The sequence below is a fragment of the Bos indicus x Bos taurus genome, chromosome 7 (assembly GCF_003369695.1).
Source record: "Bos indicus x Bos taurus breed Angus x Brahman F1 hybrid chromosome 7, Bos_hybrid_MaternalHap_v2.0, whole genome shotgun sequence".
Taxonomy (NCBI): Eukaryota; Metazoa; Chordata; class Mammalia; order Artiodactyla; family Bovidae; genus Bos; species Bos indicus x Bos taurus.
In genome coordinates this window covers 29,758,673-29,785,016 of record NC_040082.1, presented here as the reverse complement: position 1 = coordinate 29,785,016, position 26,344 = coordinate 29,758,673, and the positions used below count along the sequence as shown (strand labels likewise).

Here is a 26,344-nt window from a genome sequence, read left to right as displayed (position 1 = left end):
GCTATGGCGAAGTACAGTCTTTTTTGCAGGGTATAAATTTCTATATAGGGATAGTGTTGAAGAAGAACTTACTATGTAAAACTCAATTTTAAATATTTTATAAGTGTTAATTATAAAATATACTCTGAAAATAATTTCCTGAAAGTCAAATGGCATTATTGCTTTTGACAGTCATGTAATTTTCAGAAATGGTCTTTTGTACATGTAATTATGAGTGTACTTTTCTGGATCTGTATTATATGAACTCATTATAAAGTGTCTAAACGAGCCAAGTTACTGCCCACTTTTCCTCAACCAGTTTTAAGAATACTCATTTTTTGGTTACCCAACACTCAACAAAGGTTTGCCATATAGCACTGGGAGCTATAGTCAATATCTTGTAATAACCTATAATGGAAAATAATCTGAAAAATAATATATGTGTATGTGTATAATTGAAGAATACTCATTTTTTCACATTTCACAATCTTGCATTGATTTACAAATTTTTTGCTAGCACTGTTTTATGAATATTTTATTCTTATAGATTTTAATACAACTACTTTGTGTCAATATTGTGCTTGAATTTAGGCTCACAAAGAAGAGATATAATATCTCTAATCTGGTGAGAAATTGATCCAATTAAATTAACACCAATAGACTATTTTTAAAGGCTATGAGGGACCTAATGGACTATCCAGTAGAAAAATTGCAACAGACTTGAACAGGCGAAACAAAGTAAAGGATATCCAAATGGTCAGTAAACAAAATAACATTTTTTTAAACTGCTATATTGAGTTTCCTGGAGGAGTATTAGCAAAGAATCAAGTAGTAAGGAACTGTGGGGTACTTGGGGGACGTTTGGTGGAGATCCCAATGTGAAGGTGGATATAAAAGCCAGGAGAGAGGGCTGAGATGGAGTTAGGGATTTAACAGAGATCATGATGCATGTTCAGGGAGTTTAGATTCTGGGTCTGTCGCTCAGGGAGATTGTATAAACATGTAAAGAAGGCTGAGGAAAAAGCCTTCTCAAGCATTGACATGAAAGGAGTAATTTCATTGAAAGTGGGTTTAAATGAAGAGAACTTTTCAAGTATCTTTTAAATATATCCCTACCTAATGTTTAGCTTTTAGTTATTGTTTCATCTGAACATCAAAAAGATAAAAATACAAAAAAATTTTTTTTAAGGAGCTATTGTATATTTCTTTTTAGCCTTTAAGACCTCGCTCTGCTTCATCTTCTAGGAAACCTTGTTTGACTTCTGCAAGCATAATTGAAAGGAATACACTTTTAAACCCTCTTTTTTTGGTTCCCTTCCCCGACTCCTTACATAATCTGAGTATTTGTAGACTTAGCAGCCACTGGATCTGCCCACCTCCAGTTTATTCTCCACTCTGCAGCCACAGGGCTTTTCCTAACCTGTCATATCACTCCCTCATTTGAATTAATGCTGAAAATTCCAGCCGTGCAGCTCCCAAAGCTACTGCTCCTCTAGGACTTGGCAGATGGTCTTCCCTCAGCCTAGAATGTCATCTTCCCCCGCACCGTCCACACGCACCTCCCACACACCCACGTCGCACCCCGTCCACCCTCCAGCTCCTGCTTGTTCTTTAAGTGTGGTCTTGGTGTCTCATCCTGACTAAGGCTTCCCTCCCGAAGCTGGGATGGGTGCCCCCTGTCATATGCCCGCAACACTCTATATTTCTCCCTAGTTTAGTATTTATCCCACTGAATTGTAATTGCCTTTTTTTGGGTTTGTGGTTGCCAGTGGCTTACAAGCTTAAAGAGAACAGGGGCTTTGCTTCTCCTCTTTAGCTGTAATCATACTGTCAGTCGCAGTTCTCTGGCATATCCAATCAGATTTGTTAAATAAAAAAGGTTTGAAGTTTTGAGCAGTCACCAAGTCTTACTTTAAATTTGTGCTTTTTTTCCTTCACAAAATGTTATTTTTCAAGCTATCATATTAGGAGTTCACAATTCATACAGTAATTATACTGAAGAACTAGAAGGGATATTAGGGATCATTTGGTGTGACTACCTCTTCATACTTGGGAGTAAACCAAGGCTCAGAAAGGTGAATCAACTTGCTGGGGGTTTCTAAAGTCAAATAGTCATGACCTGTTTCCCAAAACATGCATTCTAAGGCAAGCCAGTGCTTTCCAACCCTTTTCACTTCACAGCACAGCAAGAAAAGGATTACAGTGCTGGTACCCTGGAGGAAAAGGTTGCTCAGAGCAAAATGAGGTTGGCCCAAGGGCTCTGACCGCCCCAGCCCCGCCTGCCACTTTGAGGGTCAACATTTTAGAACACCTGTAACCTTTGAGGCAGTCCAAGACGCAGTATGCCAAGACATACTGCTACCAACCAGGGTTCTTGGACTCCTTAATCGAGAGAAATTGTTAAGAGGCCAGGCATGGCTTTATTGGAGCCCCTGCAGCGGCAGTGGAGAGTGATAAAAAGCAGCAGTTTCCCTTGCTTGCTCAAGGGAGCTGAGCTGGTTCCGTATATGGGGTGAGTGTAGGGCTGTGTCCAGGGTCAAGCCAGAGGGGGAGCTTAGGTGGTTTGCCCACCCCTTTGTTGGTGTTGTATGCAGGAGGCATGCAAAGTACACTTGTTTTGCTCCTGGCCTTCAGAAGTGGCAGTTGGATTCTTGGTCTCTTTGTATGTTATTGTCCATAATTTTCCCCAACTGTATGGGCAGTTGGAGAAGGCACTGGCAACCCAATCCAGTACTCTTACCTGGAAAATCCCATGGACGGAGGAGCCTGGTAGGCTGCAGTCCATGGGGTCGCGAAGAGTCGGACACGACTGAGCGACTTCACTTTCACTTTTCACTTTCATGCATTGGAGAAGGAAATGGCAACCCACTCCAGTGTTCTTGCCTGGAGAATCCCAGGGATGGGGGAGCCTGGTGGGCTGCCGTCTGTGGGGTCGCACAGAGTCGGACACGACTGAAGCGACTTAGCAGCAGCAGTATATGTATGCAGTTATTTATGGTCCCTTATAGTTTCTTTGTATTTAACAGAATATAACACTCAAAGAGATATTTGTCCAGATGTAAGCACTATAGCAAAGTATCCCAGATCCCAGACCCCAGCCTGTCTCAGTACTACTTGGGAAACTCCACCATAACCTGCTGTAATCTCAGGAGTTTTCTGCATTTTAAGCCAAATGACTTTGTAATGGATGGATTTTTTTAAACTCTTTATTTTGTATCGGGGTGTAGCTGATTAACAAACAGTGTTCTGATAGTTTTAGGTGGACACAGCAAAGGGATTCAGCCATTCATATACATGTATCAGTTCTCTTCCAAAGTCCCCTCCCATCCAGGCTGCCACATAACATTGAGCAGAGTTCCATGTGCTATACAGTAGATCCTTGTTGTTCATGTAATGGATGGATTTTTGATAGAAATCAAAGGTGGGGGTTTTTGTTTGTGTTTTTTAAAAAATATAAATAATATAAACATTGGGAAGGAAAAAGGGGAAGATATAGTTGGTGCCTTCTAAATTTCTGAGGAGGAGAGTTAGTCAAATGCAAAGCAGGAAGATTCCCAGGAAGTGCTGGAACCCTGTGTATCTGTGTAACCTAAGGGAAACCCACAGCCCAGAGCAGGACAGTCTTATCTGTCCTCCACCATCTCCCAGAGCTTGTTCAAACTCATACCCATTGAGTAGGTAATGCCATCCAGCCATCTCATCCTCTGTCATCCCCTTGTCCTCCCGCCTTCAATCTTTACCAGGATCAGGGTATTTTCCAGTGAGTCAGTTCTTCACATCAGGTAGCCAAAGTATTGGAGTTTCAGCTTCAGCATCAGTCCTTCCAATGAATATTCAGGGTTGATTTCCTTTAGGATTGACTGCAGTCCAAGGGACTCGCAAGAGTCTTCTCCAACACCACTGTATTGTATTAGGTACAAAAATATTAATGAGTGTTATAGCTTCTTCTTGTATTGGTTCCTTTGTCATTATATAATGCCCTTTCTTTGTCTTTTGTTTTTATAGACCTTGTTTCAGAGTCTCTTTCAGTTCAGTTCAGTTCAGTCGCTCAGTCCTATCCAACTCTGCGACCCCATGAATTGCAGCACGCCAGGCCTCCCTGTCCATCACCAACTCCTGGAGTTCACTCAAACTCACGTCCATCAAGTTGGTGATGCCATCCAGCCATCTCATCCTCTGTCGTCCCCTTCTCCTCCTGCTCCCAATCCCTCCCAGCATCAGAGTCTTTTCCAGTGAGTCAACTCTTCACATGAGGTGGCCAAAGTACTGAAGTTTCAGCTTTAGCATCATTACTTCCAAAGAATACCCAGGGCTGATCTCCTTTAGAATGGACTGGTTGGATCTCCTTGCAGTCCAAGGGACTCTCAAGAGTCTTCTCCAACACCACAGTTCAAAAGCGTCAGTTCTTCGGCGCTCAGCTTTCTTCACAGTCCAACTCTCACATCCATACAGGACCATGGGAAAAACCATAGCCTTGACTAGATGGACCTTTGTTGGCAAAGTAATATCTCTGCTTTCCAATATGCTATCTAGGTTGGTCAGAGCTTTTCTGCCAAGGAGTAAGCATCTTTTAATTTCATGGCTGCAGTCACCATCTGCAGTGATTTTGGAGCCCCCAAAAATAAAGTCTGACACTGTTTCCACTGTTTCCCCATCTATTTCCCATGAAGTGATGGGACCAGATGCCATGATCTTCATTTTCTGAATGTTGAGCTTTAAGCCAACTTTTTCACTCTCCACTTTCACTTTCATCAAGAGCTTTTTAGTTCTTCTTCACTTTCTGCCATAAGGGTGGTGTCATCTGCATATCTGAGCTTGTTGATATTTCTCCCAGCAATCTTGATTCCAGCTTGTGCTTCTTCCAGCCCAGCGTTTCTCATGATGTACTCTGCATAGAAGTTAAATAAGCAGGGTGACAATATACAGCCTTGACGTACTCCTTTTCCTATTTGGAACCAGTCTGTTGTTCCATGTCCAGTTCTAACTGTTGCTTCCTGACCTGCATACAAATTTCTCAAGAGGCAGATCAGGTGGTCTGGTATTCCCATCTCTTTCAGAATTTTCCACAGTTTATTGTGATCCACACAATCAAAGGCTTTGGCATAGTCAATAAAGCAGAAATAGATGTTTTTCTGGAACTCTCTTGCTTTTTCCATGATCCAGCGGATGTTGGTAGTTTGATCTCTGGTTCCTCTGCCTTTCCTAAAACCAGCTTGAACATCTGGAAGTTCACAGTTTCATATTGCTGAAGCCTGGCTTGGAGAATTTTGAGCATTACTTTACTAGCGTGTGAGATGAATGCAATTGTGCGGTAGTTTGAGCATTCTTTGGCATTGCCTCTTTTTGGGATTGGAATGAAAACTGACCTTTTCCAGTCCTGTGGCCACTGCTGAGTTTTCCAAATTTGCTGGCATATTGAGTGCAGCACTTTGACAGCATCATCTTTCAGGGTTTGAAATAGCTCAACTGGAATTCCATCACCTCCACTAGCTTTGTTCGTAGTGATGCTTTCTAAGGCCCACTTGACTTCACATTCCAGGATGTCTGGCTCTAGGTCAGTGATCACACCATCATGATTATCTGGGTTATGAAGATCTTTTTTGTACAGTTCTTCTGTGTATTCTTGCCATCTCTTCTTAATATCTTCTGCTTCTGTTAGGTCCCTACCATTTGTGTCCTTTATTGAGCCCATCTTTGCATGAAATGTTCCCTTGGTATCTCTAATTTTCTTGAAGAGATCTCTAGTCTTTCCCATTCTGTTGTTTTCCTGTATTTCTTTGCATTGATCACTGAGGATGGCTTTCTTATCTCTTCTCGCTATTCTTTGGAACTCTGCATTCAGATGCTTATATCTTTGCTTTTCTCCTTTGCTTTTTTCTTCTCTTCTTTTCACAGCTATTTGTAAGGCCTCCCCAGACAGCCATTTTGCTTTTTTGCATTTCTTTTCCATGGGGATGGTCTTGATCCCTGTCTCCTATACAATGTCACGAACCTCAGTCTATAGTTCATCAGGCACTCTATCAGATCTAGTCCCTTAAATCTTTTTCTCACTTCCACTGTATAATCATAATGGATTTGATTTAGGTCATACCTGAATGGTCTAGTGGTTTTCCCTACTTTCTTTAATGTCAGTCTGAATTTGGCAATAAGGAGCTCATGATCTGAGCCACAGTCAGCTCCCGGTCTTGTTTTTGCTGACTGTATAGAGCTTCTCCATCTTTGGCTGCACAGAATATAATCAGTCTGATTTCGGTGTTGACCATCTGGTGATGTCCATGTGTAGAATCTTCTCTTGTGTTGTTGGAAGAGGGTGTTTGCTATGACCAGTGTGTTCTCTTGGCAAAACTCTATTAGGCTTTGCCCTGCTTCATTCCGTATTCCAAGGCCAAATTTGCCTGTTACTCCAGGTGTTTCTTGACTTCCTACTTTTGCATTCCACTCCTCTATAATGAAAAGGACATCTTTTTTGGGTGTTAGTTCTAAAAGGTCTTGTAGGTCTTCATAGAACCGTTGAACTTCAGCTTCTTCAGCATTACTGGTTGGGGCATAGACTTGGATTACTGTGATATTGAATGGTTTGCCTTGGAAACGAACAGAGATCATTCTGTAGTCTGATATAAATATTGCTACCTCCACTCTCTTGTTTTCATTTGCATGAAATATCTCTTTCTCACCCTCACGTTCAATATGTGTGTCTCTAACTCTGAAGCAAGTATTCTATAGGCAGCAAATAGATGAGTCCTTACTTTAAAAATTTCCTTAGCCACACTATGTGTTTTGGCTGGAGCATTTGGTTCATTTTGATTTAAAGCGATTATTGGTAGGTATATACTTACTACGGCTTCCCAGGTGGCTCAGTGGGTAAAGAATCCACCTGCAATGCAGCAGACACAGAAGACTCAAGTTTGATCCCTGGAGGAGGGTATGACAGCTCACTCTGATATTCTTGCCTGGAGAATCCCCTGGACACAGGAGCCTGGCGGGCTATAGTCCATAGAGTCACAGAGAGTCAGACATTACTGATGCGACTGAGCAGGCATGCACATTCACTTATTGTTATTGCCATTTTGTTAATTGCTTTCTGATTGTTTTTGTAGTTTGTCTGTTCTTTTATTATTTTACATACCTTTGGTTTGATGATTCTTGTTTAGTGTTAATGCTTGTGTTCCTTTGTCTCTAATTTTTGTTTATTTATTGTAGAATTTTGATTTGTGGTTACCTTGGGGCTTATATGGAGAAGGAAATGGCAGCCCACTCCAGTATTCTTACCTGGAGAATCCTGTGGACAGAGGAGCCTGGTGGGCTGCTGTCCATGGGGTCGCACAGAGTTGGACGCAACTGAAGTGACTTAGTGTGCATGCATGGGGTTTATTTATGTTGCTAGGTTTCTTTAGGCCTTCCTGTTTGTACCACTGGCTTTCTAAGCAGCTCAGAGGACTTGTCTTCCTGGTGTTGTATGTACTCCAGGATTGGGACACCCGGTATGTGTCTTGATCTGATCACTCCCCAGGAAGGATCCCTTTTCTCTTCTGTGTCTTTTCCCAGGGGCCTATATCCTGACCTGATGAGTTTTCTTCTTTTCCTACCTGATTCTTTGTGATCTTTGTATTTCTTTTTATTTTTTATTGAAGTATAGTTGATTTTCAGAGAAGACAATGGCACCCCACTCCAGTACTCTTGCCTGGCAAATCCTATGGATGGAGGAGCCTGGTAGGCTGCAGTCCATGGGGTCGCTAAGAGTCGGACATGACTGAGCGACTTCACTTTGACTTTTCACTTTCATGCATTGGAGAAGGAAATGGCAACCCACTCCAGTGTTCTTGCCTGGAGAATCCCAGGGACGGCAGAGCCTGGTGGGCTGCAATCCATGGGGTTGCACAGAGTTGGACACGACTGAAGTGACTTAGCAGCAGTAGCAGCAGCAGCATAGTTGATTTTCAATGTTTCACATGTACAGCAAAGTGATATAGTTTTTTTTATATCTATCTCTGTATATAGATATATATGTATATCTGTGTGTTTGACTGTCTACAGTTATTAATCCCCGCTACCTCTTCCCCTTTGGTAACCATAAATTTGTTTTCTGTGCCTGTGGGTCTATTCTGTTTTATAATAAGTTCATTTGTATCATTTTTGAAGATTCTCTTTATGGATCTTTCTTACAGCTTTGGTTGTACGAAGTCTTTTCTGCCAGGCTCTAGTTTATTTTCAGTGAGAATCACTATAAATGTGGTTTTCAATCATCAGATATATTGTTAACGATTGGAAGGAAACATTAATGGCATTTCAGTGTTGTTTTCTGTTACTTCTGTCTTCTGTCTCCTTTCTTCCTGATTCTGAAACAGTGAGTTAAAGAAGGACATTTTGTATAACTGCTTTTTTAAAAAAATAATCAATGTTTTTTCTTACTCTTTAAAAAAATTTTTTTTTATTGGAGTATAGTTGATTTACAGTGTTGTATTAGTTTCTGCTCTTCAGCAAAGTTAGTCAGTCAAAGATACGTATGTATCCACAATTTTTTAGATTCTATTCCCATACAGGTCATTTCGGAGTATTGAATAGAGTTCCCTGTGCTATGCATTAGGTTCTTAATAGGTTATCTATTCTATATATAAGTGTGTATATGTCAGTCCTGATCTTCCAATTTATCCTGCTCTTCCCCCCACAAGTTTGTTTTCTACATCTGTGACTCAACTTCTGTAAATAGGTTCATTTGTACTATTTCTTTAGATTCCACATAAAAATGATATCATATGATATTGTCTTTGTCTGACTTATGTCACTCAGTATGACAATCTCTAAGTTCATTCACATTGCTACAAATGGCATTATTTTGTTCTTTTTTTTGGTGGAGTAATATTTCATTGTATATATATACTGCATCTTCTTTATCCATTCCTCCATTGATGGACTTTCACGTCTTGGCTATCGTAAATAGTTCTGCAGTGAACATTGGTGTGCCTGTATCTTTTGTAATTACGGTTTTCTCTAGATATTTGGCCATGATTGGGATTGCTGGATCATATGGTAGTTCTATTTTTAGTTTTTTAAGGAACCTCCATACTATTCTCCATAGTGACTGTATCAGTTCACATTCCCACCAACAGTGTAGGAGGATTCCCTTTTCTCCACAATCTCTCCAGCATTTGCTTTCTGTAGACTTTTTTATGGTGGCCATTCTGACTGGTGTGAGGTGGTACCTCATAGTTTCGATTCGTATTTCTCTAATAATCCACAGTTTTGACCATCTTTTCATGTGTCCGTTGGCTATCTGTATATCTTCTTTGGAGAAATGTCTATTTAGGTCTTCTGTCCATTTTTTGATTGTGTTGTTTGTTTTTGTTATTGAATTGTATGAACTGCTTGTATATTTTGGAAATTAACCCTTATCAGTCACTTTGTTTGCAAACATTTTCTCCCATTCTGTGGGTTTTCTTTTTGTTTCGTTGATGGTTTCCTTTGCTGTGCAAAAGCCTTTAAATTTCATTAGGCCCCATTTGTTTATTTTTGTTTTTATTTTCGTTACTCTAGGAGGTGGATCAGAAAAGGTCTTGCTGCAATTTATGTCAGGAAGTGTTCTGCCTATGTTCTCCTCTAAAAGTTTTATAGTATCCAGTCTTACATTTAGGTCTTTTTGAGTTCATTTTTGTGTTGTTGTATTAGAGAATGTTCTAATTTAGTTCTTTTACATGTAACTATCCGGTTTTTCCAGCACCACTTATTGAAGAGACTATCATCATTGTGTACTCTTGCCTCCTTTGTTATAGATTGATAACATAAAACTCTTCACAGTTTGAGTGTCAAGGATAATCGCTTTTTAAACTGTTCTGTGATACAGAATGTTCCTGTTTCTTTTCCTGCCTCACTCATCGTCATTGTTTGCACTACTCAGCCTTCAAGGCCCCCAAAATGCTACTGCCTCCTTAAAGCCTTCCCCATCTGGCCAGAAATAATTTCTTTCTATTCTAGCACTTTCTCTGTTCCTTAAAAAAAAAAAAAAAATTCTCATCATATACCACTTTTTGGTGCATGGGTGTAGTGGGAAAGTGCCTAACCATGATGGGAGAGGTCAATTCAAATCCTGCTCTGCTGTCAGTGTGCTGTCATCTCCAGATAGGCCACCGTCCTCACTGGGTCTTGATTTCGTCATCCATAAAGTGCAGGGGTTGGGTGAGTAACCACTAGCTCTCAGTAGGATGTAAATTGGAAAGCATGTAGATGTCAGAAAGAGTTGGACTTTTATCTTGGTATCTTCGCATGCAGCTTGTACTCTCCAGCCTCATTGTCCCCCTTTCTGTTTGAAATGTACCTGGAGTTAAAAGTATAAGAATTTGGCTGAGAGCTTGCCTGGACAGAGCTTTCACTGAGGAGTCTCTTACTGTAACATGCTATTTAAAAAAAATTATTTATTATAGTTATTATTGGTTGTGCTGGGGCTTTGTTGCTGTGCACGGGCTTTCTGTAGTTGTGGCAAGTTGGGGCTTCTCTTTGCTGTAGTGCGTGTCCTTATTGTGATGCTTCTCTTGTTGCAGAGTGACCGGGCTCTCGGGCTTGGGCTTGGTAGTTGTGGCACACAGGCTGAGTTGCTCCACAGCATGTGAGATCTTCTGGACCAGGGATCGAACCCATTTTCCTTGCGTTGGCAGGTGGATTCTTTACCACTGGACCACCAGGGAAGTCCTCTTACTATAATGTGCCATTGATTGATGTTTTCAGGGAATAAAACACTTTGAAACTGTCAAACTTTTCATCAATCTGCAACTATTATATAAATAGTTCTACCATGATTCTTTTTAAAGGATGGATGTGAATATCTGTACCTGTCAAGGAAGAAGACAGTTTTTGCAGAAAATTAGCTGATATTCAAGTCTTGGAAATTAACATTAGACAACTTTTTTTTTTCCTTCTTTGCATCTCATGACTCCATGGATACTGATTGATCATTACTGTCCAAGGATGCTGGCCCAGAGCTAGGGGAGCACTCCTCCGTTTTAGCAGTGACTGTTATTTCTTGTCACTGAGTGGAAGTTCCCTTTGAGACATTTGTCAGGATGTTAGCTACTGTAGTCGCTCTGTGTTACTGGCCAAGATCCTTAGCTTCTCCAGGCCTTTCTTCCCATGTTACAGGTGAGGAAAGAAAGGCTTGGAGAAGCTAAGTACAAAGAATTGATTTCTGTGTATCAGTTGGCTCTGAAATAAAAAAATTAAAAGCTTTGCTATCCTGTATTGAAGGAGAGATGTATTCAAGGAACATGTACATGATGATGTGGTTCTAAATAACAGCAGTTTCTGTGTAGTTAAGTGTAGAAGAAAAATGTCATTCCTCTTGAAAATAATAGGAAGTACCAGATTCGCTTATCCATTTTTCACTAACTTACATGCAATTTGAATCCAAAAGAAAGTAACATTTCTATTTGTGTAAGTGCCATCAGTTCAGTTCACTCTCTCAGTCATGTCCGACTCTTTGCAACCCCATGCATACACATGCTTATTTTACTTATCAAACTCTTCCAGTAAGTTTCACATTTGACTTTTACATTAAGTCTAAGGCAAAATAACTTTAATTTCCTTTTGTTCATTTTTTCTGTTTCAGATACTCTAGAGTGTGTTGCAATTTTTTTCTTCATGTGGCTTAGTTTTAAGAAACAGTGATTTACAAAAATTGTTACAGTGTTTATAATTTTGAAGGACTTTCACATTATTTTTTTCTTATTTAGTTAAATTTCACAAAATTTGTGTAAGGCCAGGATTTTTATTACTCATTCTTACAGATGAGAAGATGAGATTGTAACTTGTTAATGAAAGTCTCTTCATACTGACAAACCTAGACAGCATATTAAAAAGCAGAGACATTACTTTACTGACAAAGGTCCATATAGTCAAAGCTGTGGTTTTTCCAGTAGTCATGTATGGATGTGAGAGTTGGACAATAAGGAAAGCTGAGCACTGAAGAATTGATGCTTTTGAACTGTGGTGTTGGAGAAGACTCTTGAGAGTCCCTTGGACTTCGAGGAGTCAAACCAGTCCATCTTAACGGAAATCAGTCCTGAATATTCACTGGAAGGACTGATGCTGATGCTGAAGCTCCAATACTTTGGCCACCTGATGCGAAGAACCTAACTCATTAGAAAAGACTCTGATGTTGGGAAAGATTGAAGGCGGGAGGGCAAGGGGACGACAGAGGATGAGATGGTTGGATGGCATCACCAACTCGATGGACATGAGTTTGAGCGAGCTCTGGGAGTTTGAGATGGATAGGGACGCCTGGCGTGCTGCAGTCCATGGGATCGCAAAGAGTCGGACATGACTGAGCAACTGAACTGAACTGAATGAAAGCCAGAAACCAATACTGTCTTCTAATTACAAACGTTATTTTCTATTTTATTTTGCTTTATCACTGCATATCTTATTTACTAAAGTATTTGGTTATTAAATTAAGATTTTTTAAGGTACTCTGTGAAATTATTGATTCTGTTTGGAAGGAAAAACAGAATTGAAGAATAAATATAATTACTTATTTTTTAAGATATTGAAAAGAGTAAGGTATCTACAAGATAAAAGGTGTTCATTTTCCTTTATCTCATAGCTTCCCTAAATTACTGATTTAAACAAAAATTCGACTCCCACATTTCCTTGGCCACCCTCTGGTGCTCATTGAGTTGGGTAGTTCTGCTTCAGGTAGCTCCATAAACCATGCCTTCATGGGGGGCCTTAGCGTGGCAGGAGTAACCCTTCTGTGGGCTATCTGCTTTGTGCTGTATTCTTTCATTTTCCATTTTGTGCTTTTCTGTAGTACTTGTTTTTTGTGTAATACACTAAGAAGTCCAAATAACAAAATGTTTGAAACTTAAGTGGATTTTTCGTAAGTTATAGTAGTGTCTTTGTAAAGAGTTACTTGATTATTCATGATTGCTGCTGCTGCTGCTAAGTTGCTTCAGTCGTGTCTGACTCTGTGTGACCCCATAGACGGCCTCCTACCAGGCTCCCCTGTCCTGGGATTCTCCAGGCAAGAACACTGGGGTGGGTTGCCATTTCCTTCTCCAATGCATGAAAGTAAAAAGTGAAAGTGAAGTCACTCAATCATGTCCGACTCTTAGCGACCCCATGGACTGCAGCCTACCAGGCTCCTCTGTCCATAGGATTTTCCAGGCAAGAGGACTGGAGTAGGGTGCCATTGGCTTCTCCGTAAGTGGGTGGAGCAGTTGCCAAAGCACTAAAAGGAAGCTGCTGCTGCTGCTGCTGCTGCTAAGTCGCTTCAGTCGTGTCCGACTCTGTGCGACCCCGTAGAGGGCAGCCCATCAGGCTCCCCCGTCCCTGGGATTCTCCAGGCAAGAACACTGGAGTGGGTTGCCATTTCCTTCTCCAATGCATGAAAGTGAAAAGTGAAAGCGAAGTCGCTCAGTCGTGTCTGACTCTTAGAGACCCCATGGACTGCAGCCCACCAGGCTCCTCCGTCCGTGGGATTTTCCAGGCAAGAGTACTGGAGTGGGGTGCCGTTGCCTTCTCTTTGTTCATGATTATCCATGAATAAATAATTAAATCTTAAGGTAATTCACTTAATTAACTTTTAACTACCTGATATTTCAAAGGAAAAGGTACAGAAACCTATATAATAGATTCTCATTTACCCTTCACTTAAATATCATGAAGACTGACATTTTGTAAAAATTTAGGTTTTTTATTGAAATGAGTAAAAAGTTTACACATATAGCTAAGGTCATATGTAATTAACTGCCATCTCTTTTCCTCCCTCTTCACCTCCTGTCCTCACTATTATCCTGGTGTTATTTATTATCCGTATGCTATGGTTTTTATTCTTTTATTTGATATAGATGTATCTTAATATGACATAATTATTTTTGGATATACTTAAACTGTACATACATATACCCCAGTGAAAGTTTCTTATTGTATTATGCATTGTAAATAATTGTTTTAATTATTATACAAAGTAGATCAATTCATTTTCCTAATGATAGACAATTAGACTTTTTCCATTTTTTTGTCTATTATGAATACAAACAGTATTACTCTGATCAGATCAGATCAGATCAGTCGCTCAGTCGTGTCCAAATCCTTGCGACCCCATGAATCGCAGCACGCCAGGCCTCCCTGTCCATCACCAACTCCCAGAGTTCACCCAAACTCATGTGCATCAAGTTGGTGATGCCATCCAGCCATCTCATCCTCTGTTGTCCCCTTCTCCTCTTACCCCCAATCCCTCCCAGCATCAGAGTCTTTTCCAATGAGTCAACACTTGGCATGAGGTGGCCAAAGTATTGGAGTTTCAGCTTTAGCATAAATCCTTCCAGAGAAATCCCAGGGCTGATCTCCTTCAGAATGGACTGGTTGGATCTCCTTGCAGTCCAGGGACTCTCAAGAGTCTTCTCCAACACCACAGTTCCAAAGCATCAATTCTTCGGTGCTCAGCCTTCTTCACAGTCCAACTCTCACATCCATACATGACCACTGGAAAAACCATAGCCTTGACTAGACAAACCTTTGTTGGCAAAGTAATGTCTCTGCTTTTCAATATGCTATCTAGGTTGGTCATAACTTTCCTTCCAAGGAGTAAGCATCTTTTAATTTCATGGCTGCAGTCACCATCTGCAGTGATTTTGGAGCCCCCCAAAATAAAGTCTGACACTGTTTCCACTGTTTCCCCATCTCTTTCCCATGAAGTGATGGGACTGGATGCCATGATCTTCATTTTCTGAATGTTGAGCTTTAAGTCAACTTTTTCACTCTCCTCTTTTACTTTCATCAAGAGGCTTTTTAGTTCCTCTTCACTTTCTGCCATAAGGGTGGTGTCATCTGCATATCTGATCTTGTTGATATTTCTCCTGGCAATCTTGATTCCAGCTTGTGTTTCTTCCAGTCCAGCGTTTCTCATGATGTACTCTGCATATAAGTAAAATAAACAGGGTGACAATATACAGCCTTGACATACTCCTTTTCCTATTTGGAACCAGTCTGTTGTTCCATGTCCAGTTCTAACTGTTGCTTCCTGACCTGCATACAAATTTCTCAAGAGGCAGATCAGGTGGTCTGGTATTCCCATCTCTTTCAGAATTTTCCACAGTTTATTGTGATCCACACAGTCAAAGGTTTTGGCATAGTCAATAAAGCAGAAATAGATGTTTTTCTGGAACTCTCTTGCTTTTTCCATGATCCAGCGGATGTTGGCAATTTGATCTCTGGTTCCTCTGCCTTTTCTAAAACCAGCTTGAACAGCAGGAAGTTCACGGTTCACATATTGCTGAAGCCTGGCTTGGAGAATTTTGAGCATTACTTTACTAGCATGTGAGATGAGTGCAATTGTGTGGTAGTTTGAGCATTCTTTGGCATTGCCTTTCTTTGGGATTGGAATGAAAACTGACCTTTTCCAGCTGTGTGGCCACTGCTGAGTTTTCTAAATTTGCTGGCATATCGAGTGCAGCACTTTGACAGCATCATCTTTCAGGATTTGGAGTAGCTCAACTGGAATTCTATCACCTCCACTAGCTTTGTTCGTAGTGATGCTTTCTAAGGCCCACTTGACTTCACATTCCAGGATGTCTGGCTCTAGGTCAGTGATCACACCATCGTGATTATCTGGGTCATGAAGATGTTTTTTGTACAGTTCTTCTGTGTATTCTTGCCGTCTCTTCTTAATATCTTCTGCTTCTGTTAGGTCCATACCATTTCTGTCCTTTATCGAGCCCATCTTTGCATGAAATGTTCCTTTGGTATCTCTGATTTTCTTGAAGAGATCTCTAGTCTTTCCCATTCTATTGTTTTCCTCTATTTCTTTGCATTGATCACTGAAGAAGGCTTTCTTATCTCTTCTTGCTATTCTTTGGAACTCTGCATTCAGATACTTATATCTTTCCTTTTCTCCTTTGCTTTTCGCTTCTCTTCTTTTCACAGCCTCCCCAGACAGCCATTTTGCTTTTTTGCATTTCTTTTCCGTGGGAATGGTCTTGATCCCTGTCTTCTGTACAATGTCACGAACCTCAGTCTATAGTTCATCAGGCACTCTATCAGATCTAGGCCCTTAAATCTATTTCTCACTTCCACTGTATAATCATAAGGGATTTGATTTAGGTCATACCTGAATGGTCTAGTGGTTTTCCCTACTTTCTTCAATTTCAGTCTGAATTTGGCAATAAGGAGTTCATGGTCTGAGCCACAGTCAGCTCCTGGTCTTGTTTTTGCTGACTGTATAGCGCTTCTCCATCTTTGGCTGCAAAGAATGTAATCAATCTGATTTCGGTGTTGACCATCTGGTGATGTCCATGTATAGAGCCTTCTCTTGGGTTGTTGGAAGAGGGTGTTTATTACTCTGAACAGCTTTATAAATGTCTTTTTGAGTGCTTGTGTATCTTCCTAGATTTCTAAAAGGGGAATCACTGTGTCATGTAGACCAGTATATGGGCTGTTTAGCTTCAGTAAACATTTCCAAATTGCTGTCCATGTTCTTTCCAACATGCTATTTAAGCAAACTTTTAAACTTTTTGATAGTATGATAAATGTAAAAAGTTATTCCTTAAAAATTATTCCTTCAGAAATATTCACAATTAATTTTTTTTTCCCCTTATGTGACTATGAGGAATAGCTTGTAGGTCCCTTGGAAAATGCTGCTGATTTCATTTTCCTTTCTCTGATAAATACTTTTTGGCCTTTGTGTATATAATATACTGATGTCCTTTGCCTATTTTTCCATTGTTTTGATGGTCCTAATAAGTAGGAGCACTACTTCTTTGTTATATGCCTTTTCATTTTGTGTTTGGTGACTGCTTTTAATAACAGAGGTTTTAAAAATTTAATCAAATATGTTAGTCTTCCCCTGTATGATTTATATTTTTATATTGCTTATTCTATCTTGTCAATAAGTTGTTCCCTACCTTCATGTCATTAAGTTGTTCTTCCATGTTTTCCTCTAAAAGATTGCTTGCGTTTCATATTTTTTTCTTTCATCCATCTGGATTGATTTAAAGGCTGTGAGATTCCAGTCTGACTCTTATTATGTGGGTACCCAGTTATCCCACCATTGTTTATTGAGCGTGGCGTCTTTTCTGCTTGTTTGTGATCCTAACTCTCACATGTCTCACAGGCCAGTATAGGTTTGTGTCCAGGCTTGCTGTTACTTCTCTGTTTACCTGTTCCTAAAGTAATGCTGCACTTTTAATTACTATAGCTTTACAAAGTCTCCTCTCCCAGCTCATTCTTCAAAGTTGAATTGACTTAACTCTATCAAATAAATTTCAGAATTAACTTCTACAGTTGTACTGCATGTAGGTTAATTTGTGAGAATGTATTCATTTCCTTTTGAAGATAACTTTAATTGAAACATACAGAATTAGGTACAAATCTTAAGTGTACAGCTTAATGAATTTTCACAAAGTGTACCCATGTAAGTATCCAAAACCAGGTCAAGAAACAGAAGAATAGTAAGGGAAGGAACACATTCTAAAATCCCCACTTGGGAGGGAGGGCCTCCCATTAACTCCTTCCCCTCTAAAGGGTAACCACTCTCCTAATTTCTTTTACCAACGAATAATAATTTGGTTATTTTTGTTCTCGTTTTTGAGCTGTATATAATAGAAACATACAATATGTATTCTTTGTATCTGGCTTCTTTGATTCAACATTGGTTTTATGTGATTCATCCTTTTTTTTGCATATTGCTTATTTATATTGTCATAGAGAATTTCATTGTATAAATATATAACTTTTCTGTTCTATTGATAAACATTTGAGTTACTTCCAATTTAGTACTATTATGAAAGTATTGCTGTGAACATTCTTTTACATGTTTTTTTTTTTTAATGTACATCATGTACATTTCTGTTGGACATGTACCTAGGAGCAGAATTGTTCAGATATGTCTACTTTCAGCTTTAGTAGACTCTACCAAGCAGTTTTCCAAAATAGTTTTCAATTTACTCCCCTAATAACAGTATATAAAAATTCTAGTTGTCCTACATCTTTGCCAAAGCTTAATACTGACAGTTTTGGTTTTAACTGTAGCCATTAAGTAAAGTAATGTTGTCTCCCTGATTTGGTTTGTGTTTTCTTAATGATTTAAAGTATACTGTCATCTTACTGATCATTTGTGGGTTTTTGTGTTGTCATTTAAAATTTTTTTCCTCTACCATTTTTCTTGAAGTTTGTCCTTCTTTTGGTTTGTGGGAGTTCATTATGTACACTGCATCCAAGTCTTTGGGAAATATATAGTACGTATATCATATATTCTGTGATTTTGTATTCTCTTAATGACATCTTTTGATCAATGTTGTTGTTGTTTAGTCGCTAAGTCACGTCCATCTCTTTGTGACCCCATGGACTGCAGCATGCCAGGCTCCCCTGTCCTCTACTGTCTCCCGGAGTTTGCTCAAGTTCATGTTCATTGAGTCAGTGATGCTGTCTAACCCATCTTATCCTCTGCCGTCCTCCCCTCCTTTTACCTTCAGGCTTTCCCAGCGTCAGTCTTTTCCAATGAGTTGGTTCTTTGCATCAGGTGGCCAGAGTGTTGGAGCTTCAGCTTTAGCATCAGTCCTTCCAGTGAATATTCAGGGCTGATTTCCTTTAGAATTGACTGGTTTGATCTCCTCGCAGTCCAAGGGACTCTCAAGTGTCTTCTCTAACATCACAGTTCAAAAGCATCAAGCCTTCAAAAGCTTTTATAAATTTATTTTAAAAGAAACCTTGTTTTCACTGTTTACCTTTTTCAGTTTCTTTCAATAATATTTTGTAGTTTTCTCTGTAGAAGTCTTGTTCATTGTATTACGTTTATTCCTAGATATTTGATTTCTTTTGATATTGTGGTAAATTAGATCATTTAAAAAATTTCCAGTTACTTGTTGGTAAAATGTAGAAATAATGTTGGCATTTGAATACTGAACTTGTACCTAAAGCGCTTGCTCATTTCATTTGTAGATTCTAATAATTTTCATAGATCACTTTAGATTTTCTGGTAACATAGTAATGACATATAGGAGTAATGACAGTTTCATTATTCTCTTTTTAATCCTTATACCTTTTATTTCCTTTTCCTGCATTTTTAAAAGTGAATGGATGTTTAATTTATTTTGTTAATGTTATTTTATTGTTATTTATAATGTTAATTTATTTTGTTAACTGCCTTTTGAATATTAAACCACCTTGTTTTCCTCAAAAATTCTAAATGGTTTATATATCTTTGGATTGTCTTACTAATATTTTATTGAGGAGTCTTGTGTATGTATTTGTGGATAAAGTTGACTTGTAAGTTTTCTTTCTTGTAATGCTCTTGGTCAGGTTTTGGTGTCAAGATCATGGTGGCTTTCAGAAATGATTTGGGAAGAGTTCTCTATTGTTCTATTCTCTAGAATAGTTTTTGTAAGATTGATACTATTTTTTTCTATTTTGTTTTTCAGTCGCTCAGTCGTGTCCAAGTCTTTCCGACCCCATGGACTGCAGCACGCCAGGCTTCCCTGTCCTTAGTGGGAAAGTTATCTCAGTTTGAGTTTTTCTTGTTGAAGGACTTTTAATTATAGATTTAAAATCTTTAATATATACTGGATTATTTTCTATTTATTATATTATTTTTTATCAATTTTTTAAAAGAACTCTGCTCATTTAATCTGAATTTTCAAAGCATTTCATATGCCAAATGTTTGTTTATAATAGGTTTATTATTTTTTAATGTCTGTAGAAAAATTAAAAAATGTTTGCTCACAAGTTGTATCATTCAGGGCTTCCTTGGTGGCTCAGACAGTAAAGAATCTGCCTGCAATATGGGGACTCTACCCTGGGTTGGCTAGAGCTCCTGGAGAAAGGGTTGGCAACCCACTAGAGTATTCTTGCCTGGAGAATTCCATGGACAGAGGAGCCTGGGGGGGCTATAGTCCATGGGTTGCAAAGAGTCAGACACAACTGAGAAACTAACACTTTCACTTTTACAACTTAGAGATGGAATAGGTTTACTTTTTATCCCCTCAATTATAAGGCTTTATAATGCTTTAATCTGATACCCCCATTATTTGCATGAGGCATCTCAACTCCTCTTGGCTCTTCTCTATTTTTTTCTTTCCTTATCATTGATAATTATTCTTTTCACCCCTGTCATACCTTTTGGTTCCTCATAACTTCTCATTTACGGTCCCCAGTGTTGTGTAGCTTCATTCTGCCTTTCTTATCAACCTCTCCTCTGGTTATCAATAGATTGATCCTTTCCATGGTTCTTGGGGCTTCTCCAGTGGCTCAGTGGTAAAGAATCTGCCTGCAGTGCAGAAGCCACAGGAGACACGGGTTCCCTCTGTGCATCAGGAAGATCCCCAGAGGAGGGCATGGCAACCCACTCCAGTATTCTTGCCTGGAAAATCCTATGAACAGAGGAGCCTTGTGGGCTATATATAGTCCATGGGGGCTCAAAGAGTCAGACATGACTGAAATGACTGAGCATGCACGCACGCACTCCATGGTTCTCAATTTCAACTCCCAAGAGATGATTTGATGAGCCTAGTTTCAGAAGACGTTTATGTCTTCTCTTAGGCTGTTGGTCAGTTATGGATCGGCTACTCTTGACCAGGCAGGTATAGCCAAGGGCGTTGTGTTCACATAATAAAGCACGTGGATGCCTAAGGCTGACTCCTCTGTAGAGGACTGCAGTTGGATGGTTTTTCTTAGGATATACTTGGCAAGTACTAGAATTGTTTAATACAGGTAATTTCTAGAAATTAAATCACAGCAAGCATTGCAGCTTTTCTGCCTTTTTCACTTATTCTGGTGAAATGCCAGTAAGTAATTAAATGTTGATAAAATTGATACCTAGAATTTGGTATTATCAATCTCTTTACTGTCTATATTAAAATCTGTAACTAAAAATATCATGTGCTACCAATTCAGATTAGGCCTTCTGCAGTTAGATAAATAATACCTGTGATTTGGACATATGGAAATTGATAGATTTTAAATGTAAGTAATATAAAAGACACTCATAAGCAGATTAATGATTATTTAAAGAGAAAACCATAGGGGTTATCTCATCTAGGTTGATTCTTGTTATTTCCTTTTTTATACTCCGAAACAATCTTGTGCACTGCTGAGAATTCACTGTTCTGTAATATCACAGTTCAAATTGAAAACAGAGAGCTTCTTTCCCTTTGTGATGCTTAATGGGTGACATTTAAATACCACAGCATAATCTTTGCCTAATACATTCCCATTTATGGAATAAATTATAGATATTATATAGAACCCCCTCTGGTACAATAAGTGAAATTGCTTTTTAATTTTCTAGGGGGACTCGGAGAGAGTAATGATAATTACCGGACCAAACATGGGTGGAAAAAGCTCGTATATAAAACAAGTTGCATTGATTACTGTCATGGCTCAGATTGGCTCCTATGTACCTGCAGAGGAAGCCACAATTGGAATCGTGGATGGCATTTTCACAAGGTAAAAACACGAATTCTATTTGGATATATTTCTGGCAATAAATCAAGACCACAATGTCACATGAATTTTCTTACGTACATATTTAATTGAACAGATTTGCTGTATAGGATTTTGCTATTTAGAATTTAGGAGTTTAAAGAAATCACTTCATCATGAAACTAATATCAGAAGAGACCTAGGAGATCATTTTGTCCAGTAGTTTCCAAGTTATTTTTAGTTACTGAGCTCTTTCTTTAAAGGAAATCATGTGTAGAAGATCAATCAGAAGTAGAGAGCTTGGAGACTTGGTTTCTAGGCTCTGTAGAGAAGTCTGCTATCCATGTTTTATTGGTGGTCTACCTTCCCTGTTTTATAGATGGGGAACTGAGAACAGACTGGAAAAGGCACTGGCCCAAAATAATTTAATTCATATTCGTTTTTGCTTTAAGGACATAACATGAGGCTAAGACTTACCCTCAACATATAAACCTAAATTGTATGCCATATTTGGAATATAGGTGAAATATCCTGGTCTCATGGGTTAAGATTCATAGTTTAATCTACTTATTCAGATTTATGAGTTCTTAAAGCATTATTTATACTTCCTACACTTAATTTTTAGAAAAAAGTAAATATACTCTATAGCACATAGTCAAAGTATGTCTGTAGAGTATCTGATTTATTTTCCTGCTTATTTAATATTTGACCCTTGAACACATTAGAATATATCACATGCTAATATTCATGTATTTGAATAGACATTAGAATACTTTAAAATTTGGTCTTATATCTAAGAATGAGCAAAAGCAAAGCAACTTAAATTCTGTTTTATGCCATATCACCAAACAGATGTTATTTTGATTTCCATATATTTGTAAATTAACTAGGCCTCCCTGATAGCTCAGTTGGTAAAGAATCCGCCTGCAATGCAGGAGACCTTGGTTCAATTCCTGGGTCGGGAAGATCCCCTGCAGAAGGGATAGGCTACCCACTCCAGTATTCTGGCCTAGAGGATTCCATGGACCGCATAGTCCTTGGGGTCACAAAGAGTTGGACACAACTGTCTTTCACTTTAAAGAAATTTTAAAAATCTTTCTTTAGTTTTTAAAATTATAATTAATTTTCTGTTTCCTATATAGATATTTTTATTTTGGTTACATTATTAGGGAGAGTGACAGAGAAGTTTTATTAGGAGAAAAAAGATGTAAAGAAAGGAAAATAAAAAGAAAGGAAAAAATATCTTGGTCCATGTAAGGTAACTTGTCTGGAAGAAAATCTAGTTAGCAGAATATCAGGAGTATTTTTATACACAAGTAATAGAAAAGAAAATAGGTTTTACTTTTCTCATTGAACAAAAAGGCCTGAAGTAGGTGGCCACTTCTGGTGCTTTAGTGGCTCTGCAGTTTTTTTGCCTTCTCCTGATAGTTGCAAGATACTTACTGTGAATCTAGACATCACGTTGATATTCGCATGAGGAAAAAGTGAAAAGGAATGCAAAGACTTCTCCTGTTTTCAGGAAGTCCATACCTTTTTGGAAGCTTCCCAGAAAGCTTTCACTTATATTTCACTAACCAGAACTGTGTCTCATGGCAATAATTATAAGGGAAACAAATTATGAATTGGTGATTTTGTCTGGTTTTATAATGGAGTTAGGTAAGGGACAGGGTGTTCAAGAATAGATTCAGAAGTAACCTGAAAATAGTTTCTATCACAAGGAATGAATTCAGTGATAACAACAACTAACCTTTATGATAATAACATATTTATAATATTAATATAATAACATTCTTATCAATGAATAGGCACTGTTCTGTGTACATAAAATATTTATATAAAGTACATTCAGTGAGAGCAAACATAAGCCTTCTGGAAAAGGACAACACATATTAATTTCAACAAACTTGGATATTTATCCATTCGTTTTCATTTGTTCATTCATCCAGCATATACTAACTTGACATCTAACATGACAAGCACTAGGAATACAAAGCAACCATAGTTTCTGTTCCCATGAAATTTCCTGATGGAGAAGATTAGCATAAACCAAAAAGTCATATAAAGAAATGTAAAATTACAGATATGACAAATCTACAAAGGTTGTGTACAAGAGGCTACGACTGCCTGTGGTACTGGGATCTGATCTGGTCAGGAAGGTCAGGGGAAGGCTCCCTTTAGCAAGTGATGTATGTGTGAAGGAGGAGTTAAATTGAAGAAAGAGCATTTCAGACCAAGGAAGCAGCATGTGCAAAGTTCTTTCACATTAAAAACAACAACAACACGTAGACGACAGAGTGAGTGGTTGCTCTCTAGGGGAGCATGCTTTTCAATGAAGGTATGAAGATGAAGAAAATAAGCAAGTTACACAGAGTGTAGGCCATGTTAGGAGTTTGTGTAAAAGCCATGGGAAACCACTGAAAGGCTTGGCACGATCACCTCTACACTGGCTGCAGTGCAGAAGATATGTGGAGAAAGGACACAGTTGATCAGACCAGTGTTATCAGTAGGCCCTTGCAGTGGCCTTGGTGAGAGGTATCAGTAGTTTGAACTGGGATGTAGTGTTAAAGTGGAAAGGAGTCATAATTGAAAGGCAGTTAGAAGATAAATCAACAGGACTTGATGACAGATAGGTATGAGGCTGAGATAAATAAGTGGTGTTTTCAGAGATGAGAGTAATTTGTGCGTCTGGTTGGAGAATGGTGGCATTTACTGGAAGAGGATGATTTTTTTTTTTTTTTTCATGGATCCTGACTTTAGTTTTGTTTTTAATTTTATTGGAGTATAGTTGATTTACAGTGTTGTTTGTTTCAGGTGTACAGCAAAGTGCTTCAGTTATAGATACACACATATCCATTCTTTTTCAGATTCTTTAGCCATACAGGTTATTATTGAATATTGAGTAGAGTTCCTTGTACTATATAGTAGGTCCTTGTTAGTTATTTATTTTATATATAGTAGTGTGTGTATGTTAATTCCAAGCTCCTAATTTGGGTGACATCTTGGTAGTTGTCTTCCTCTGCCTGGCTTACTTCACGTAGTATAATAATCTCTAGGTCCATCCATGGTGCTGCAGATGGCCTTATTTCATTCTTTTTGATGACTGAGTATTGACTTTATGTTTGTATGCAGTAGATAGAAACACTCTTAGACCTTAAGAAAGCTGTCATGTAGTCAGTTGAATATAAAATTTGAGTTCAGAGGGAGAGAGAAAAGGTAACAATATAGATTTGTTGTGAGACATCTTTGTGTAAGGTGGGGAGTGAAATCCTGGGTGTGGATGGGATCCTGTTGGCAGAGAGTATAGTGAAGAAGACAGTGTTCCAAGATTGAGCCTTAGAACTGCCAACATGTCATGGCTGAGTAAGAAGAATAAGCTTGAACAACCAACAGAGGAGGAGTAGCCAGAGAGGTAGGGGAAAACCAGGACATCACAGTATCGTGGGGGCATGGGGAAGAGTGCTTCAAGGAAGAAGTGGTCCACAGTAGTTGAATGAGATGAAGCCTCAGAAGTCCACCTTGGTTTTAGCAAAATGGATGTGACTAGTGACCTTTGCAAGAACCATTATGTCTGGGTGGTGGGAGGTTATAACTTTAACCCTCCAGTTATAGAAGGTTCAACAGTAAGTGAGAGGTTAGGAAATAGAGTTAGTAGACGACACTGGAGCAGATTGGCTGGGAAGAGGAGGTGAGAAATCCAGTAAGGGACTTGTTTTGTTTTTGAATGGTAGACTTGAACATGTTTAAGAGGGATGTCCAGTGGGGTATGTTTATGTCCATGAATTTATGATTCTAAAAAAAGATGCATTGGTCACCTTGGAGGGTATTAGAATGAATTCATGATATTTAAAATAAGAAGTCATTAGTCACTTTGGAGAATGAGAATTTAAAGATAAAGGGGAGAATCAAGCAGCTACCATGTCTTTCCAAAAAGATGATGAGAAAAATTTTCCCTTTATATCAGTATTCCAGCTAGCAAAGAGGGAATAGTGGAATTAGAATATAACCGTACCCCCCCCCACTTTTTTTTTTTCAATCCCTAATGTCATTATACATCTAGGCAATAATTAGAAATGGCAGCTAATGTCATGAAAAGAGAGACAACCAAACATTAGGTAAAAGTTTGTAACACAAGCTATGAAATCAGGGCAAACAAATCAAATCTGAATCTATTTGGATCTCTAGATCTGTCTGAAACATAGAGAGATACTGGTTTTTTATACTGCATGATTGAGCACAGCTTTAAAACACTAGTTAATTAGCAAACTTTTAACTGTGAATCAGTTAAAGAAGTAAAGAAATAAATAGATTATAAAGATTTAAACACATACATATAGAACATTCTCTTATGCTTTCCGTTTAAGTAGCTGTTGTTTCATGGACCTCAAGGTCATGCTTATATTGATAGAAGCAGTCTGCCATCGGCCCTGAGCATCTCTGCATGTACCTGCTAAGTATACCAAGAAAACCTGATTTCTCCCTACCTAAGCTTTTGTCAGGGGTGGACTTGCAGTAAGCAATATTGAGAGAAGAAGTGACATCTCCCCTCAATGAGAAAGCTGGCTTCTGTTTGTTGTACAAGTAGTCAGTCCTCAAGCTCAGTGTTTCTGCTGATTAACGACCCACTGCATGCACAGTAGCAGCATCCATGGTGAGCCCTTTGCCTTCTGCCTACGGGACGGAACAGCTGATGCAAACCAACATGGGTAATAAGTCCTTTGTCTCTGACTCAGGATTTTTGTGTCTTTTGACAGCACCCATGAAACGGGTGCTGGATTAACGTGACGTAAACAGAATAAAACCCAAGACTTTGGCCAGTACTGGATGGGTCACTAGGATTCTTTTATCTCTTGATAATATCAACCTAGACAGCGTATTAAAAAGCAGAGACATTACTTTGCCAACAAAGGTCCATCTAGTCAAAACTATGGTCTTTCTGGTAGACATGTATGGATATGAGAGTTGGACT

General features: G+C 38.8%; 1 protein-coding gene across 3 annotated transcripts in view; it reads left to right on the top strand.

Annotated features, from left to right (window-relative positions):
* The window catches only part of MSH3 (mutS homolog 3), a 182,661-nt gene that overhangs the window by 124,153 nt on the left and 32,164 nt on the right, over window positions 1–26,344 (top strand). For all 3 annotated transcript variants that reach the window (XM_027545706.1, XM_027545705.1, XM_027545707.1), the window contains exon 20: window positions 21,245–21,402. In XM_027545706.1, coding sequence (XP_027401507.1) covers window positions 21,245–21,402 — 158 coding nt within the window. The remainder of the gene's footprint in view (window positions 1–21,244; window positions 21,403–26,344) is intronic.